At 36.7% G+C, this 20,525-nt stretch overlaps 2 protein-coding genes across 2 annotated transcripts; both read left to right on the top strand.

Moving 5' to 3' along the window:
- Window positions 1-88: 88 nt before the first annotated feature.
- On the top strand, window positions 89-8,025 carry ei24 (EI24 autophagy associated transmembrane protein). The gene is made up of 11 exons (XM_067399125.1): window positions 89-202; window positions 801-931; window positions 2,876-3,021; window positions 3,932-3,992; window positions 4,087-4,153; window positions 4,239-4,363; window positions 5,149-5,268; window positions 5,369-5,480; window positions 5,566-5,677; window positions 6,405-6,479; window positions 6,570-8,025. The coding sequence occupies exons 2-11, from the start codon at window positions 890-892 to the stop codon at window positions 6,730-6,732; spliced, it is 1,023 nt and encodes a 340-aa protein (XP_067255226.1). The 5' UTR covers window positions 89-202; window positions 801-889; the 3' UTR covers window positions 6,733-8,025.
- A 510-nt stretch (window positions 8,026-8,535) lies between these two features.
- On the top strand, window positions 8,536-20,111 carry stt3a (STT3 oligosaccharyltransferase complex catalytic subunit A). Its single transcript, XM_067399124.1, has 18 exons — window positions 8,536-8,615; window positions 9,249-9,371; window positions 9,457-9,517; window positions 9,597-9,718; window positions 10,938-11,083; window positions 12,653-12,743; window positions 13,089-13,195; window positions 13,322-13,486; window positions 13,579-13,759; window positions 13,881-14,036; window positions 17,092-17,183; window positions 17,287-17,442; window positions 17,531-17,719; window positions 17,819-17,935; window positions 18,033-18,135; window positions 18,268-18,456; window positions 19,524-19,639; window positions 19,732-20,111. The coding sequence occupies exons 2-18, from the start codon at window positions 9,284-9,286 to the stop codon at window positions 19,768-19,770; spliced, it is 2,118 nt and encodes a 705-aa protein (XP_067255225.1). The 5' UTR covers window positions 8,536-8,615; window positions 9,249-9,283; the 3' UTR covers window positions 19,771-20,111.
- The last annotated feature ends 414 nt before the right edge of the window (window positions 20,112-20,525 follow it).

Below are 20,525 nucleotides of genomic sequence, written 5' to 3'. Positions count from 1 at the left end.
CTTGGAAACAAACAGAAAGCGTCGCTTGGTTATCTACGCTGTAGTTCCAGTCTAAAAACTACAAATCCCGTCATGGGTCAGATTGCACCGCGCATGCGCAGCAGCACTGGCCTGATGCTGTTTTGTTGAGAGCTTGAGAAAAGAGAGTGAAACTTCAAGGCTTCAGGTGAAGAGAAGATTTTAGCCTAAAAAGGCACATGAGGTACGATGTGCTAAATTGATATGTATATATGTTTTCTATAGTAATACGTGTCTGATAATAGTCTGATAATGTTGATGTTTGCTGTAGTTAGCTGCTCAGCTAATGATCTAATGGCTAATGCTGCTGGTTTTGTTGTTTACTATAAATCTGGTCCATCAAACTGCTTCGTGACAGTATTTTCTGATCATCGAAATTATAACAGTCTCATTGGACCTGGAATATCAAGCGGCCTTTAAGAGATATTGAATGTTTTTTTTTTTTTTTTATTTAGTTGTGATCAAAATATCTTACAAAAACATGTTTGTTAGTAAGTACATATGTGTGACCCTTGATCTTGGTCAGGTAGAGTTCTATTAGTGGATGTTTTCAATATAAATGTCATGTCATGTGATGTCATTTCAGATGTGGACCTCTAAATTTCATCTATTAAAATTGATGAAACTTTATTTATTATTTTACTGCTTTCTTTTAGTTTGTTTTTCCACTGTGTTTTCAAAGCTGCTGGATGAAATTGTTATATCAAAGGGTTTTACACTAAAATTAAAGCATGAAAATGACATGAAGCAACAGCAATAAAGAGTTCTTTTTCTCTGTACAGTTTGCAGACGTGTCCTCCTCCTGTCATGAGATCTTGCCTGGCCCCTGGCTGCCCCTCCTGCAGTTGATGACTCTGCAGCCGGTGTGGAGATGACGGACAGTGTCAGAGCGTTTCTCCGCAATGTTGCGACGGTCAGCACCTAATTGTATATCTAATAAACTTTATGATTTAAAGGTGCCATCGAATTGAAAATTGAATTTACCTTGGCATAGTTGAATAACAAGAGTTCAGTACATGGAAATGACATACAGTGAGCCTCAAACTCCATTGTTTCCTCCGTCTTATATAAATCTCATTTGTTTAAAAGACCTCCAAAGAACAGGCAAATCTCAACATAACACCCGACTGTACGCCCCCAATATTTGCATATGCCAGCCCATGTGCGAAACATTATGAAAGACATTACACAAGGGCAGCCAGTATTAACGTCTGGATGTGCACAGCTGAATCATCAGACTAGGTAAACAAGCAAGAAAAATAGCGGAAAATGGCAGATGGAGCGATAATAACTGACATGATCCATGATATCATGATATTTTTAGTGATATTTGTAAATTGTCTTTCTAAATGTTTCGTTAGCATGTTGCTAATGTACTGTTAAACGTGGTTAAAGTTATCATTGTTTATTACTGTATTCACGGAGACAAGAGCCGTCGCTATTTTCCTTTTTAAACATTTGCAGTCTGTATAATTCATAAACACAACTTCATTCTTTATAAATCTCTCCAACAGTGTAGAATTAGCTGTTACCCATGGAGCACAGCCTCAAACTCATTCAGAATGAAATGTAAACATCCAAATAAACACTGTACTTACGCGATTAGACATGCTGAACACTTGTAATGATGAACACTTTGTAAAGATCCATTTTTAGGGTTATATTAGCTGTGTAAACTTTGTTTATGCAATAATAGACTTAAAGATTTAAGACACAAGATTTAAAGGGGCAGCAGCCCTGAATCGGCGCATTTCTAATTATGCCCAAAAATAGGCAGTTAAAAAAATTAATAAAAAAAAAATCTATGGGGTATTTTGATCTGAAACCTCACAGACACATTCAGGGGACACCTTAGACTTATATTACATCTTGTAAAAAAACGTTCGTTGGCACCTTTAATGTCTCATGTCACACATCTACAACACAAGTTTGTATTTGTTTTTTCTTTACATCCAGATCAGCAGGGTTCTGCCCAACAAAACGGAACAAAATGTACAACTTTACATTCCAAATATAGTAAAATAAATAATTAATGTATGTTTAGATACAGAAAGATGAGAAATGATTTAATAATTCAATAAGTTTAATAAATAATTCTAAATATTAATTATTGAGTGTAATATATATATATATATGTGTGTATGTGTGTGTGTGTACACTGCCCTCCAAAAGTTTGAAAATGCCCTAGAAAAGTGGGGTTTTGGACAATATTGGCATGAATCCTTTTTAATTTGTGATAATTTTACTCTGATAAGGGACAACATAAACTATGAAAACACATTTTATTACATAAATAGTTTATACATAGAAAAAAATTAAATTTTCGATTCATCAGAATATCCACTATTAGCAGCTACCTGACCTAAACTGGGTTCTAATTGGTTCATTGTATTCTAAACTAAATTGGCAATCAGTTGTTGAAGCTATTAAGGTGATAAGGATTTATGCTGATATCATCCAAAACCACACTTTGCCAGGGGTGTTTCCAACCTTTTGGAGGGCAGTGTGTGTGTGTGTATATATATATATATCAAAGAATACTGAAAAAATAATCACTGCTTCCACAACATTGATAATAGTCAGAAATGTTTGTTGAGCAGCAAATCAGCATATTAGAATGATTTCTGAAGGATCATGTGACACAGTAATGATGCTGAATTCAACTTTACCATCACCAGAATAAATGACATTTTAAAATATGTTAAAATAGAAAACAGTTATTTAAAATTGTAATAATATTTCACAATAATACAGGTTTCACTGATTTATTAATCAGATAACATAATTCGATTGATTTTTAATGTCATTCACACAAGTGAGCTTCAATCTAAGTATCAATCTTTTTGTTTCATTTCAGGGGATCAAAGACTCCATCCTGGGCATTGGAACCATCTCCAAGCTCGATGCTCGGATTCAGCAGAAGAGGGAGGAGCAGAGGAGGCGCAGGACATGTGGGGCCCTGGCGATGAGACGGGCTCAGAGTGAGGAACGAAAACAGGACAGGTAAATGTGCCATTTCTACACTAAAGGCCCAGGTATACTTAATTTTCCACATTCCGCTCCATCTCACTCACAATCATGTCCGCAAAGCTTTCAAAGTACACTCAACCACTGACAAGCGCGGATAGAAGCATTCGACACATGCACAGTACAATTGCTTTTTTATACAGAGGGCAGCACTGAGTTGTGTCATTTACAGGACATTCGCTCGGAAGGATAGAAGAGAAAAGTAGTGTATATGCCATTGCATGCAAAGTTTAGAACAAGAACCAAAACAAAGGCTGTGTCTGAAATCGCTCCCTATACCCTCATTCACTATTCCTTACATTAGTCCCCTAATATAGTTCACTTGAGGGAGTGAATGAAATTTGGACACTGAGTGCACTGGAAGGGCTGCCACTTTTGAATATTTTGTGCTTGCTGTTTAATATGGATGGGTGATTTATTTATGGCCGCCACCTTCTGGTCAGACGCGGGAATTCTTTCGATGCGCAACTCACCATTGTGCGTACATCCGTTGTACACTCGTTATTGCAGTGCATTGTGGGATTTAATGAGCGCACTCAATAATGTCCACTCTGCTTTCAGACACCACTACAAGTGCCCTATTTAAGGGTATAGGGGGCAATTTTGGACACAGCCAAAAATTATGGAGAATAAAATGATGCTTTGTTTGCTGTTTTGTATGGCTCTTTACACACTCTTCTTCGACTACTGCACAGTACATCACAACTGTGCACATTGCCACCTAGTGGACTCCTCTGTCTCAACATTCACCTTGCTCATGTGCTGTTGTGCATGGACCCTCCCTTTGACGAAAATGATGTTACGCGGTGCGTGGACAGCCAAAGTATACTTTGGGGTTAAAATTAGAGGTCCTGGTAAAATTTTTCTTCACTTTTTCCTTTAACAGTGAACCAAAACTAGCAAGTCGAATTTTTCAGTGCTGTGCCTGGAATGGAGGCGTATTTTGGGTACGTTTCTCTGTCTCTTATTGGTCAGCTATGTTTTGATCTGTGTGTGTTATACTATTATACTAAAAAAAATCTAATTTAATTTGTCTCACAGCTAAGTCTGTTCCTGTTTTATCGAGTGTTTATCCCACTGCTGCAGTCCATCACTGCTAGAATCATAGGTAGGTGTCTCTTTTAAAGAAGTTTCATGCCATAATACTCCAGATATGTCTTTGTTTTTATGCTTCTTCTACTGATCTGTTTCAGGTGACCCTTCTCTGCATGGTAATGTGTGGTCCTGGCTGGAGTTCATTCTGACATCTGTATTCAGTGCTCTCTGGGTTCTGCCTCTATTTGTGCTTAGCAAGATAGTCAACGCCATTTGGTTCCAGGTGAGTAAAAAGTGATTATAAATGCACTATAAACATTATATACGAGTCCATGCTGAATTTAAAGGGTTAGTTCACCCAATATCTTCAGAACACAAATTAAGATATTTTAGTTGAAATCCGACGGCTCCGTGAGGCCTCCATAAGGAGCAATGGACCCTTCCTCTCTCAAGATCCATAAAAGTACTAAAAACCATATTTAAAGGAACACTCCACTTTTTTTGAAAATAGGCTAATTTTCCAACTCCCCTAGAGTTAAACAGTTGAGTTTTACCGTTTTCGAATCCATTGTGCTCCGATGCTTCCTGAAGCAGTGTTTTGAAATCGGCCATCACTAAATAAGTCGTTATTTCGTTTTTTTTGGTGCTCAAAATATTCTTGTCACTTTATAATATTAATAGTGAACCACTGTACTCCCATGAACCGATTTAAATATGTTTTTAGTACCTTTATGGATCTTGAGAGAGGAAGTGTCCATTGCTCCCTATGGAGGCCTCACAGAGCCATCGGATTTCAACTAAAGTATCTTAATTTGTGTTCTGAAGATTAACGAAGGTCTTACGGGTGTGGAACGGCATGAGGGTAAGTAATAAATGATAGAATTTTCATTTTTGGGTGCACTAACCCTTTAAGTATTAATGTCTTTAAAAAAAAAAATCTTACTGAACTAAAAAAATTGAACTGTGTATTCAGATAGATGGATATATAGAAAGACAGTAACACAGAATCAATATATGTCTGTTTTCTAGTATTTGAAATGCAGAGTTTTGTTATGTTTTGTTGGGCAGGACATTGCTGATCTGGCGTTTGCAGTGTCTGGACGTAAAGCTCAGCCTTTTCCCAGTGTCAGCAAGATCATTGCAGACATGCTCTTCAATCTGTTGCTCCAGGCCCTTTTCCTCATACAGGTAGAAGATCGCTGAAATCTGTGATGTGATTCACTCAACTTGTTAATTTCTCTCTCTTTGCCTTTTTCAAACACGCTTCCTGTGCTTGTTGTTTTTTTAGGGATGGATTGTGAGTCTCTTTCCCATTGATGCTATTGGTCAGCTGGTCAGTCTCCTGCACATGTCTCTGCTCTACTCGCTTTACTGCTTTGAATATCGCTGGTTTAATCACGGTAAGCTCTTTCTCATCTAATCAATGTTACATCAGATTTCTGTCTAAACTTTTCCTGAATTAAAAGATTTTTTTATCTCCTGAAGGGATTGAAATGCACCAACGGCTGTCAAACATTGAGAGAAACTGGCCGTATTATTTTGGCTTTGGTTTGCCCATGGCACTACTGACTGCGCTGCCCTCTTCATACATCATAAGGTACAATCAGAGTCCATTTCATCTCATTCTTGCCATCTAATTTGTTCTAAACCTGTATGAGTTTTCAACAGAAGAAAGAAACTTATACAGGTTTGGAACAACTTGAGGGTGAGTAAATGATGACAAAATTTTCATTTTTCTGTGATCTATCCCTTTAATACTAACTGTACTGTTGGGGTCCTCAATGCTGTATGATTTATCTTTAAATATCTATCGTTTTTATTTTATTTTATTTTTTTAGAATCACTCCATATTGGCATTCTATGGGGCCAGGCCGTTTACACAACACTGTTTTCAACTAAAAACTGAATGTGACTTTATGCGTTTTGGTCGTTCAAACTTTTCAAAGTGCATGTTTTTGAAAATGGTGACTTCATGCATATTGTGTTCAGTCTATATGCGCATAGACTAAAGAGTTTTTCTTTAAAAAGTGACATCGCCAATTACTGGCCTGGCAGCATAATACATCTTTTTAAATTATTTTTACGGATCCATGTGAATGGGGATTGTATTGTCTATACGTAAAAAACCTTACCACTTTTAGTACATTGTTATTGTGTAAACGTACCCCACGTGACACAAATGTCTGAATTTTTTGTTTTATTATTTTATTTCTGAGACATCCCTAATGTTTTACTCTGACAAAATGTGGCATGTTCAGTATCGTTGCAGCATGAATAATGTATAATTTCTGTGCCAATACTGAATCTTGCCCTCTTTCCTCCAGCGGCTGTTTGTTCTCCATTCTCTTCCCGCTTTTCATCATCAGTGCTAACGAAGCAAAGACCCCAGTCAAGCTCTAGTAAGTATTTTCTTGTTTTTTTTTGCATATTATTTACAAAATAAGCAGCGATTTTAATGTTCTACATCATTGGTTTTTCCAACGTCGCAGCCACTTCCAGCTCCGCCTCTTTTCCCTGGTCGTCCTCATCAGTAACAAACTGTTCCACAAGACGGTGCACCTGCAGAGCTCCCTCACGACCTCCACGTCCGCAGAGAAGCTACCCTCGCCTCACGTGTCTCCGACGCGCCAGCGACCTTCACCCCCACAGTGACCTCTTTCAGGATTCCTAACTCTGTTCGGTTTGAGAGAGCCGGGCGGATAGGAAAACGATTTGATTTGCGTCCTCTGAATTTGAAAGCGTGTGTCGATGTTCTTCTGAGGGATGAATCGGACGGGTTAGTGTTGTGAATGGCCGGTGTTCCAGACTGGATACACACACAGTCATGATTGTCTGTGTGACTTTTTTTTTTTCTTTCTTTTTTTTTGGACTATTTTTGTACCCATTATGTGCCATTTGGGTGATTTGTAGAGACAGCACAAAGACCTCAGCATGCACATTTTCTGTGAACTGGCCCTCCCTTATCTTTTAGGCCCTGTAGTTTCTATCTCGACTCATTTTATCTATTTATGGCCTTCTTTTTAATTTTATGTAATGACTTTTTCTGCCTTGTGAGGCCCAGACAAATGACAGTGTATTTATCAGTTAACACTAAGCTCTATGACATGCTTTAGTTAATAAAAGGGCCCCAACTCCCCCCAATGGTTTGTTTTTCTGTACTGAAAACTGAACTAGACTGAAAATGATCAAATTGAAAGGCTTCTTTATGCAAGGGATGTTTCTTGACCTAAAATGCTATCTTCTAGACTTTTTAAAGCTCTTTATTGACTAGTTGTCTTCTTAAATTCTGTCATCATTTATTCACCCTCATGTTTCTTTCATCTGTGGAACACAAAAATAGAGCTTTTGCTAAATGTTCCTGCTGCTCAATTATACAGTTCTTGTATGAAAAAGAGCAGTTCAAACATTTTGTGTTCCACAGAACAACATGAGGGTGAATAAATGACAGAATTTTATATTCTATTAATGTAATAATGTAAAACTCAAAAGGGAGCTGCTTTTTATTTGGTTTCTTTTATAATGCGTTTTTATTTTGGGAATACCATGTCAACGTGATCCAGTGTCATCTGTAATGGTTCGGGGATGATTTTCAACAGTATGCACAAGTTTTATTCCTCTGCTGCTGTCAGGTGACACTGCCAAACTGTGTGACACGTCTGAAACTGTTCTTTAAATGATCACAGATCCAGTTTCTGATGAAAGCTGGCATGTCAAGTGGATGTCTACTGTGGTGTATGTTCCTTGAGTTGAGTACCTGGAACATGTTTTCGAACATTTGAAACTGAAGCACATATTAAAGGCCTGTTTTGATGTCATTGTGTCCGTGTGGGGTGGGTGGTGTGTATTTTAAAAAGGGTTGTAATTATCGTCAGGAGTCCATAGTGTTACACCTACAGACAGATATTTGTGAGTGACATTTTGTAAAAGTATTACATTTATTTCAATAAATTTGGTCTGTATACAGTACTTGTAGAGTGGACTTGTTATTTTACATTTATGCATTTGGCAGATGTTCCTATCCAAAAGCGCCTTACTTGAGAACTGAACCCATGAACTTTGCTCTACTGTTTGAGCTACAGGATATATATCAGTCAAAACACATAGACGACTCAAGTCACTTTTTGTTGCCAGACAAAGCAAACTAATTTCCTAAATAAAAACTCTGCTTTAGAAGCATATAGAACTTTTTTCTTCTTGACATTATGAAGGTGTAAGTGAAATGTTATCTAAAAATTAAAATATGTTATACTTCTTGATAGTTTTAACTTTTAAAGTTAAGTGCTGCATGGACTCCACAGTGCTGACTGTCTTTCTCCCATTAGGACACGTCATATCTGGAGCGCCATGCGGAACTCGTCTTGACACACTTGAATGACATCTCGAACACCAATCAGCGGAAGCCGTTTTTGTGGAATCGTGACGCTGAGCCAATTAGCGCCCTCTCTACGTGGATGGGCGGGGCTTGAACGCCAGAGAGGGTTGTGTGTGAGAGTGTGGAAGGGCTGGAGTGAGTGAACCGCCGATGAATAAGACTGGTAATTTTGCTAATTTTAAATTTGTAAACTCATTTATCGCAACTATACGGGTTCGTTGTCATTATATTTACTCATGTGCATTATATAACACATTTACATCTAATAAAATAGCTTGAGAAGGTGTCAGTTAGGTGTGAAATTAGCTAGCAGCTAAGGAGCTAATGAAGACTTTAATAGTTTATATCCACGAATAGTTTATTAGGAAAACGCAGTGTTAATGTGCATGTTGATGCTCTCTGAATTGATTTATCTGCCTTGTATGCGTGTGGTTAAGTATAATTAGTAGTATTTTCTATAGGAATTGTGCACATACTAACTCTTCCTGATTTCACTGAGATTTGACATTTTAAAACAAGATATAATGTGCATATTTACCTATTTCTTAAACTGCTTTTCCTCTAAAATTCATATTTGATGCTTAATTGAATTGGAAAAATCTCTTTAATCAGGTCAAAAATAAATTGCAGGATTGCATAATCATTAAGAAGTTTAAATCTGCCAAAATTTGCTTATTGCTTGTACATAGTTTGTTAGCCTGCACATAGCCCTATCCTACACTGGTCTTTTCCCCTCATGAAGTGTACTTCTGTTTTAAGTTACAATTAAACATGTCGTTGTTGTCCCTATTGTCAGGTATCAAGAGTTAGTCGTGCCTCCTGTGTGTAAAGATGACCAAGCTAGGTTTCCTGCGACTGTCCTATGAGAAACAGGACACCCTGCTGAAGCTGCTCATCCTGTCTATGGCAGCCGTCCTGTGTGAGTGGATGTGTGTCCCTTTATATCAGACTTATCTCTATGTCAGCTGTCCTCTAATTCTGTCTGTCTTGTCATTTTCTTCCAGCGTTCTCCACCAGATTGTTTTCTGTGTTGCGGTTTGAGAGCGTCATCCATGAGTTTGATCCGTAAGTACAGCTTTCGGATCGTTATTTTGATAGCATCCAAGCACCTGGTTAACTGAGTTTTCTGTTTGTTTAATGACAGGTATTTCAATTACCGGACCACTCGCTTCTTGGCGGAAGAGGGTTTTTACAAATTCCATAACTGGTTTGATGATCGGGCTTGGTATCCACTTGGGAGGATTATAGGAGGCACCATCTATCCCGGTACAGCTGAAGGACAATCATTTCAAAAAATTGTATCTGTGTTTTTCAGCCACTTGGAGATCCATTGTGGTCTTGAGCAAAGTATCAAATCCCAGAATGCTTCAGTCATGCTGCAACAAAGTCATTATATTTATTATTCATATATCTATTGTCCTTGAAAATATTATTTACAATAGAGCGGAAGCCACATTACTAGTCTTGTTGGAAGTGCTGAAGTCACTTCCTTATTTCTTTTGCTCAAATGTTAGACAAACATCTAACCCATTTGTAATAAGGCCTCAATTTAGACTCATTCTTTTCTTGAGGGGTAAAATGAATTTTAAAGTTTTCAGTGATATACTGTTAGATGAAAATGTAAATATGTACAGCATGCATTCCTCTCAATAACAAAATAAACAAATGACAGCAGTGAGAAAACAGCAGTTAAGAAAGCATTTGATCATAGCAATGAGGATATGTTTGCATGAGCTTTGCAATTTGTCACTCCATCACGTGACAAATTGCCGTTATTTATTTACCACTTACAAATAATAGATTGCTTCAAACCAAGCAGCTTTGCAGTACTAAACATGAAAAAATAGTGTCAGTGTCGCTTTCGATTAAAATTACAACTTCGATTCCTACTATAAAGCAGCTCTCCAGTGTGTTCATGTTTTCACTTGCGTCCGATCCCTACGGACTGAACAAAAGAAATTATTTTGATTTAAAGAAGGTGGATCCTCAGAGCCACACCCACCTATTATGTAATCATCACAGACCAATGGCGTTTTCTAGAAACGTTCACTTTGGCAAGCTGTTTTGAACACCAAATGGACTTTGCTTTGGCTGGATTTTGTTCAAAATGACATTACACCAGTTTGTTTATAGATTTAGCTTGAAGTATACTGGGGCGTTTAAAATTTGACGTGTAACTTGTCCCAGACAGATACATTAAATTGTATAATATAATTACTTTAATTTACTTGATTGGACTTTTTTTGCCTGATGAACAGTAAAACTGGCAGAGATCTCATAAACTTGAACCATATTTAGGGACTCTAACTAGCAACACCCTAGCAACCAGCCAGAGAGCCTCATAGCAGCAGGCTAAAACCACTTTAAACACTGTAGCTTCTGCATTGCCTCTACCTTATCATTTTGTTGGTGACATTTGCATGTATTACAACTTTTTTTGCCAAATTAAATGTCATGTTTCTTTTTTCTTTTTTTTTGTCTACAGGGTTGATGATCACATCTGCAGCTCTGTATCACGTGCTGCACTTCTTCCACATCACCATCGACATCCGCAATGTGTGTGTGTTCCTCGCCCCTCTCTTCTCCTCCTTCACCGCTATCGTCACCTACCACTTCACCAAAGAGCTCAAGGTGAGATGAACCTCAGCACTCGCCCATCACATCTTATCAGTGGCACCTGCTCATAATTTATCTAAAAGGCTGGCCCAAACTAAAAGATTTTTAAAATGTTGTCAGTGAGAGATCACAAACATGACAATAAAAATAATCGTGACTTTATCTAGAATTGTCGCAAGGGGAGGGCCCAAAATCAGCCTGATTATCTTGTAGATTTTGGGTGCTTTAACTAGTCTCGCGTAACCAGACCTTCAAAGGTCTGAAGGCGGAAGGTCTGAACTCTACCTCAGCTTTCATTGGCCAAAGACCGCCTAAGAGGACGTTTGACTGACATGTAACGCAACCAATCACAGTTTGTTTTGTTCCACGTCATGTTTAGGGCCGTAAAAATGTAAAGTAGATGTCCCTGCAATAACAGACTGCCATGCATCTAATAAATTATTCATATAAGAACGTGCAAGTTTAATGCAACAATGGTGTTGTAAACTTTACATACTTTTGAAAATCCAGCATTAATTAAATGCATACCTCGGGTCTTTTGTGACCCGGGACGTCATTCACTACCCTCCTCCTCGTTCATTTTTTAAAGTTAGACGTCAACCTTCTTGGTATTCCTCAATCAATTCATTATAAAGAATATAACAAGAAAAAAAAAAAAAAATTATAAAAGAATGCCTAATTTTGTATTCATTTTTTGTAAAAATTGTATAGGGTCGCAATGATAGAATAAGTGCGATTCACCTTTATTCCACAAGGTGGCAATGTCTGATACACAATGCTGAAGTGACGACTCATTCAGACAGAAAACTAAACAATAATAACAACATGAAATGGCTCAGTGATTTACTGCAGAGTAAGTACTGAATGCACTGAAATAGGACTGTAACTGTTACTGGATGGATCTGGGGAAGATAGAAATATTGATTTTGAAGAAGTTGAAAATGAAATAGTATTGAGAATACATTTGAGATCGCAAATGGGCTTATATTCGTGACCTGAAACTAAAACTAGCCTATTATTTGCTGAATTTACTGGGAAATGAGCTCTGACGAGGACAGTGGTGATGGCATAAAACATCTGCTCAGAATGAGCCCTTTCAAGCTCCAAAAGGTAACAAAATATGCTTTATTTTATTCTTCTGTAATTGTTACTCTAATATCAGAGGAGTTTTATATTATTGCGACAGGTAGAAATCCTTCCATGTTAGATATAGTTCCGGGTCGATAAAGACCTGAATATGTAAGAATGATTGGCGAAACAATCATGCATTTAAGGGTTAAGTTGATCCTGGAAGGCGCTCATTGTCACAGATGTAAGCAAGACGGCGCTCTTCTTCCACAAGGGGGTTTGGCGTCACAGCATTTGTTTCCAGGCGGACCATTAAAGATCGTGACACACACGTCTCCTGGACATCCTGTAGTATTCAACCAACCAGATGATGACTCGAAAATCCTGAAGTGCTTCCAATTTTGTGTGCCATATGCATCAGACTTTCAGCCAACGGTGCGTGGGCGTGATGTCTGAGGCTGAGAATATAACTCAACTAACGGCTCAATCTAACTGAAGTAACTCTGTATGTTGCAGGATGCAGGCGCAGGGCTTCTGGCTGCTGCCATGATCGCAGTCGTTCCTGGATACATCTCTCGTTCTGTAGCAGGCTCTTATGACAATGAAGGTACAGTATTGTTTCAGAGGTATTGTGTATAATATGTTATTGTGTCAAGAAGTTTTAGAATTTCTGTCAAAAGTTTCCATTCAAAGTTTGGGAAAATTCACATGCAGTTTTGGTGAGCATGAGAGGCTTCTTACAGACCCCAAACTTTCAACGGTAGTGTGTGTGTGTATAGAGTAAACTATACTGTTCTTGCCATGAAAATAGCATTTTGTGCTTAAATTAAAAAAAAAATATATATATAAAGTTTATAAATTATTAGTATACATGTTAAAAAATTGTTAAGATATAATAATATGGAAAAATGTATATTATAAAATATAATTTTATTTCTTTTGTGATATTAAGGGATCGCCATTTTCTGCATGCTGCTGACGTACTACATGTGGATCAAAGCAGTGAAGTCGGGCTCTATTTACTGGTCATCCATGTGTGCGCTGGCTTATTTTTACATGGTGAGCCAAATTTCAGACATATTATCGCATTGAATTGGGGTTGTTTTAGAGCAAACAATTTAATGAATTTTTTTCATTCAAATAATTATTAAAATACACAAAAACAACTTTGTGTGTTGGGATCAGGTGTCCTCCTGGGGTGGTTACGTGTTTCTGATTAACCTCATCCCGCTGCACGTGCTGGTGTTGATGCTGACCGGCCGTTTCTCTCATCGCATCTATGTGGCGTACTGCACAGTCTACTGCCTGGGCACCATCCTCTCCATGCAGATCTCTTTTGTTGGATTCCAGGTGAGGAGCTGAATGAAAGATGCCTATATGAGTAACGGCTATCTTTTATAAACTTCAAAATGGATCAGTAATCTCTCATGCTCTTCCTGTAGCCCGTCCAGTCCTCTGAACACATGGCTGCATTCGGAGTGTTTGGCCTGTGTCAGATTCACGCTTTTGTCGATTATCTCCGGAGCAAACTGAACACGCAGCAGTTTGAAGTGTTGTTCAAGAGTGTCATTTCGCTGGTCGGTATCATCCTGCTCTCTGCGGGTGGTGTGCTCATGCTGACAGGTGATCAAATAAAATAATATATAATTTAAAAAATATATATTTTATTAAAAGTGTTTAATTTTGGTGATTTATATATTTTTATTATTTTTAAATAGTTTGTTTTTGCATTGGCATATGTTAGGGAAAATCTCACCCTGGACTGGCCGTTTTTACTCTCTGCTGGATCCTTCATACGCCAAGAACAACATCCCCATCATCGCCTCTGTGTCTGAGCACCAGCCCACCACCTGGTCCTCCTACTACTTTGATCTGCAGCTTCTGGTCTTCATGTTTCCAGGTACAGCACCTTCCTGTGGTTGTTTTTTTTTTTTTTTTTTTTTTTAATTCATAAGTCTTTTTACTTATGGATTAGAGCTGCACAATTGCGCTGGAATAATGGAGAATCACAAGTTTTTTGCTTCAGACAGAGATCACGATTCTCCCAGGATTCTGAACAGATAACTAAACAAAATAACGTAATTTACTAGAAGTTCTGACAAAATGTTAATTATTTAAAAAACTTGATTTTGGACTAGTGTTGTCACGATACCAAAATTTTGACTTCGATACGATACCCAACTTAAATATCACGATACCGATACTTAAACGATACTATGGCAAAAACCTAAAACAGCAGGAAAAGTAAATAAATAACATATGACAGAACTTCTTTCTTCACCAGTGTGCAGCTGATACTTCTGGATTTGAGCTTCATTGCCATGAAGTTAGATTTAGATTTAATATAATTTTTAATGTTTATTATTTTCACGCTCACTTAAATTGTAAATTATTTGCTGTTATGCTTTTTTATACATTTGTGTTTTTGACAGTAAGATTATTGTAAAAATTATATTACTGTAAATAATTAAAGCAATGTTATTAAAGCATAAATTGGTTTAAAATAACTGTATATACCCTTCACATATTTATGTATTTTTGAATTAATTTTATTTTTGCAACCAGATATCACTTATTAAACTTGGACTCAATATACACCTCAGGTCTGCTTGCACGAGTAAAATAAATAAATAACACTCATTTAATGTTTGAGAGCATAAACATAATGCTGGTATCACATTCACTAACCTGTCGCTCTTTAAATTCTTTGTACAAATCGGGATGTTTGACGGCAAGATGCTTTTGTATCCCTTCGCTTGCGTTATTTTGTAACATCTTTTGCAGACGGGCTTTGTGGTGTCTGTGGGCTTGCCCTGGCTGTCGGCAATGTAAGCAAAATAATGCCATATTTCGCTTCGTGTATCTGCTTTCTCAACAATTTGTGGACGGTCTGCAAGAGCACCTGTATTTGCAACCATACCTCTCGTTTCGTCACCATAAAAGCCGTTGCGCAGTTGAGAGGAACAAACACGTGCTCAATGTGCCTTAAAGCAGCGCGCTGCATGCACTCTGCCCCCTGCTGTCGCACATTAGGAAATACAGCTGGCACTCAAAGTACCGGTACTAATAAAATGAAGAACCGGACCATTTTTAAAAGCAGGGTATCGCGATACCTTTCTAGTACCGGTATATCGTGCAACACTATTTTGGACTTGCTTATAAATAAATGTTTCATTACTGGAAGAACCAGCATTTTTGAATGAATCTCTTGAATGAATGATTCCGTAATTACTTTGTTTTTAAGAGTCACTTGTCACCACCTGGTGGCGTGACAATGCAATCGATACAATTGTTATTTGATGTGCCAAGTTACTTTTAAAAGGTGATTTGCTCTATTTTAATTTTTTGTTTTTATCTGAACTAATCAACTCAATTTAATTTGTATTTGCAAATCATAAAAATGGACAAAAGTGCTGTCCATAAATAGTAGATAACTATAAAATTAATACAAACATAAAATAACAACCAAACATAACACCAAGAAAATCATGCCATCAGTCACTCACAGTTGACCTAATCAAACTCCGAAAGCTTGATAAAATAAGTACTGAATTATAAACTTTTATCCCAGTACTTCTGTGATAATACGATTATATGTAACACCTAAATAACAGTACTGTGTGGTTGAAAAGACTGTTTGTTTAGCTGTTTCATTCATGACAGATGCTCTCTCTGGCTCAGCGCAGTGTAAACACAGATTTGAATGTTCCGGTGAGATTTTGTCAAAGGTTTAGTAGACATGGATGAATCGTTGTCATGTAAGAATAAGATCATGTGAGTGTTTGAATCAAGATTGCAATTTTTTAATGATTAAAGGGATAGTCCACCCAAAAATGTTATACTCATCCGCAAGTTATTCCAGACCTCTATACATTTCTTTGTTCTATTGAACACAAAGGAAGATATTTGGAAGAATGTTTGTAACCGAGCAGATCTCACCCCCCATTGACTACCATAATATATTTTTTTCCTACTATGGTAGTCAATGGGGGGGGGTGGCGAGATCTGCTTCATTTTCATTTTTGGGTGAACTATCCCTTTTAATTGTGCAGCTCTCATGTCAGTTTCAGTTACATAAGTTTTCAGATACATAATTCTCAGGTTTCACCGTTGGGAATGAATCTCTAAGCAGAAAACTTTCCATGGTGATGGAAAAAATAGGAGATTGGAAGAAAAATTATGCTTCAGTACTACATTTGTTCCCTAAACTTTGCATTCTCTCAGCAGTATTGCATTCCCTTGAGAAACATTGTATTTGCTCACAAAACCATTGAAATCTAGTTGTTCCTTCCACCTCGTTTTCATGTAGGAATAAGATTGTGTGGGTGCTTGAATCAAGATCACGATATTTTAACATTTAATCATGCAGATTTAATATGGATCCATCGGATCAGTGTTTTTAATGTTAACTAAAACTATTAAAATAATTTTCATAAGAATATTACACAACTATGTCTAACAGATCACAAAGGAGAGATCAGAAATGTGCATTAATATCTATAAACCTGGTGTGTTTTATAGATGCACATTTTTTCTAGCTGATGAATGATAAAAACATTGGCAGCCAATCAGAATCCATCTTACTTTAAAGAGCTTGAGATGACAAAACTGCAGCATGTGCTTAGAATGAACAGAACGATATTGCCTGATGTTGTGGACGCTAATATACTTATCGTTATACTTATCGTTTTCATTAAATAAAATTAAGCAAAATATAAATATTAGATGAAAAACAAGCTTCACTTGAAATGAAAATTAGAAATATTGCCTTGGCAACTGAAATAAATTACATTTGCCATAAAAAATTCCATAAAATCACTAAAACTTACACTAAAATTAAAATGAGAACTGAGAATATAAAAATAAAGCTAATTCAAAATATCAATAATGATCATAATGATATTAAAATGACACTGCATCAGATGTTAAAACTGTCATCACTTTTTTTCCTCCAGTTGGCCTTTATTACTGCTTTAACAACCTCTCCGATGCCACAATTTTCATCATCATGTACGGCGTCACCAGCATGTATTTCTCAGCTGTGATGGTAAGACACTTTTCCTTTATTTGGTCAGTTATTGAAGTTGGTTTATTGACATTTCTCTCTTCACAATGGAAGCTCTGACCCTAGTTTTATCTGTTCTGCTCAGGTGCGTCTCATGTTGGTCCTGGCCCCCGTCATGTGCATCCTGTCTGGCATTGGTGTTTCTCAGGTCCTCACCACCTACATGAAAAACCTGGATGTCAGCCGACCGGACAAGAAATCCAAGAAGCAGCAGGACTCCACCTACCCAATCAAGAATGAGGTACGATCAATGCTTCGTTTGATCTTTCTTAGTTTTGCTCGTGTCATTGGTTCACGTTCAGTGATGCTCTGCTCTGATTGGTCCGTAGGTGGCGAGTGGGATGATTCTGGTCATGGCGTTCTTCCTCATCACATACACTTTCCACTCCACCTGGGTGACCAGTGAGGCATACTCCTCCCCCTCAATCGTGCTGTCCGCCCGCGGTGGTGATGGCAGCCGTATCATCTTCGATGACTTCAGAGAGGCTTATTACTGGCTCAGACACAACACACCGGAGGTCAGTGAGATCCATCACGCCATCGGCCATCATAAACCTCCTGCTAATTTTGTTTCTGAACAGTTTTGCTCAGCTCACATTGCTTTTGTTTGTGTACAGGATGCTAAAGTCATGTCGTGGTGGGATTATGGGTATCAAATAACAGCGATGGCGAATCGAACAATTCTGGTTGACAACAACACTTGGAATAACACTCACATCTCCAGAGTTGGGCAGGTGACGATGGAATATAGTTTTGCTGTTCAGTGAGATATATAGTGGATTAAATATAGTTGAGGCATTTTTGATCAATGTTTTTTAAATATCTTTGCAGGCTATGGCCTCCACAGAGGAGAAAGCTTATGAGATTATGCGAGAACTTGATGTTAGCTATGTCCTGGTGATCTTTGGTGGATTGACGGGATATTCATCTGATGGTACGGGCTCAGATTAATTTTCATCCACTGAAGCAGCTTTGTGGTCCTTAAGAATTGAGTTGTAAAATCTGGATTGGATGAAACCTAAATAACATTTAAAAGTGTATGGTTAACATGAATTTCTTTGTTTAGACATCAATAAGTTCCTGTGGATGGTCCGTATCGGAGGCAGCACGGACACAGGGAAGCACATAAAGGAACACGACTACTACACTCCCACCGGCGAGTTCCGTGTGGACCGTGAGGGATCCCCCGTCCTGCTCAACTGTCTCATGTACAAGATGTGCTACTATCGCTTCGGCCAGGTCTACACCGAAGCCAGTGAGTATTTCCTGTCATTGTTCAGTTGTTTACAAAAATTTTTTTCAATATTCTTTTATATGTTTAATATTATTTTATGAAATATTATTATGATTTTATTGAATATTGTTTAATATTATTTTATTATTTAGTGTTATTTTATTAAATATAAGTTATTTAATATTATTTTGAGTTTTGTCTTATTGATTAATATTTTATTATAACTTTCATATTGATCAATATTATTTTATTGAATTTTATTTTTATTATTTCTTATTAAATAATATTTTATTTAATATTGATATTTTCTTATTGATTCATATTTCATATTATATTGAATTTTATTTTTATTATTGAATGTTTTTTATTAAATATATTAAGTAAATTGGTTTGTTATTCAATATTTAGAGTAATTTATTGACTTATTTAATTTAATATTCAGCATTATTTTATTATTGATTTAATATTATAATGTTGTTTTCTTAGATTCATGTCATATTATGTTATTATTCAATATTTTAATATTAGTATAATTTTATTGAAGTTTGTTTAATATTTATTTTAAATTTCATATTGATCAATATTTACAATTATTTGATTTAATATTTTTTTATTATTGCTTATTAATTATATTTTATTTAATATTATGTTATTATTTTGTTATTGATTCATATTTCATATTATATTGAATATTGTTTTATTATTGAATGTTATTTTATTTAACTTTTTATTTAATATTTAGAGTTTTTTTATTGACTTATTTCATTTAATATTCAGTATTATTTTATTATCAATTTAATATTGTGTTGTTTTCTTAGATTCATGTCATATTATTTTATTCAACATTATTTTAAGGTTGATTAGTATGATTTTATTGAATGTTATTTTATTGTTTAATATTATTTTATTATTTTTATATTATAATAATTATTTTATTCTTATTTTATAGAATATTTGTATTATTTATTCATATTTTCACTAACAAAGAAGTGACATTACAGAAGTAAAATTGGTTGTCAGTGCTGTTTCAACAAAAAAAAGTGTTAAGTTCTGGACGACTTGAACTATATGCTTGCCTTTCTTTCCAGAGCGTCCTCCTGGTTACGACAGAGTTCGTAACGCTGAGATTGGCAACAAGGACTTCGAGCTGGATGTGCTGGAGGAAGCGTATACTACAGAGCACTGGCTCGTCAGGATATACAAGGTAAACTTGAACTCACCTGTGCATCTTTAACCATTGTCGTCCTTCCGAACCATCTTAACTTCCACTGATGATCTCCTGCTTTACCTCCACAGGTCAAAGACCTTGACAACCGTGGCCTCTCAAGAACGTAAAACCCAGAAACTCAAAGTCCCACCCCCCTCTCTCGAGCACACAGCACTGGATGTCTGCGGCCCCCATCCCACGATCTGAGGAGAAAGTGTGAAAACTTTTTTATACTTTTGTTGTAATTGCTGAAAGAGATTTTCTTTTCGTACTTTTTTTTTTTTCTTGGTTCGTTTTTTAAATTTGATTTTCAAATGTGATGTTTTGTCTGTACTCGGGGCAGAAAGGTGTCAAATGATCACCTGAAAAGGTGAGGAAATAATGTTTAAAAATGTTCAGAAGTCATTTCTGCAATCAACTGGCCAGATAACCGTTTGATTTGTCTTTAAATGGGTGAATAAAGGAGTGACTGGGATTAAATTGTTCAGTGTCTTTCTTTTAAACCAATAAAATCACGACTTAGATCTAAAATCACTGAGATCTCAGCCCCAATCAATATCAGCCCCCCAATATTTTTAGACCAAGATTTGTTGGTCCGAGAACCAAGCTTCCCATTTTAATGCACTGATATAGAACTGATTTTTCCCCATAAAAATAATCTTATGTACTTATCCCTCAGCAGTGTCAGCTGAGGAGCAGCAGAATGTAGATGTTAGTGAGTTTTCAACTATTTATGTATATTTTTTTGAAGTTATAATAATCAAAATCCATATTACACAGAATTTCCTATTTTTACAGTTCACCGATCACACTCAGCAGTTCATGTACACGCCCCCTACCGGTGACTCATAAAATTACATTTGTGGGCTGGTCTTGCTGTGGC

Source organism: Chanodichthys erythropterus, chromosome 10 (genome assembly GCF_024489055.1).
Source record: "Chanodichthys erythropterus isolate Z2021 chromosome 10, ASM2448905v1, whole genome shotgun sequence".
Taxonomy (NCBI): domain Eukaryota; kingdom Metazoa; phylum Chordata; class Actinopteri; order Cypriniformes; family Xenocyprididae; genus Chanodichthys; species Chanodichthys erythropterus.
Note: the sequence above shows the minus strand (reverse complement) of the source record. Positions and strands in the feature narration are given on the sequence as shown.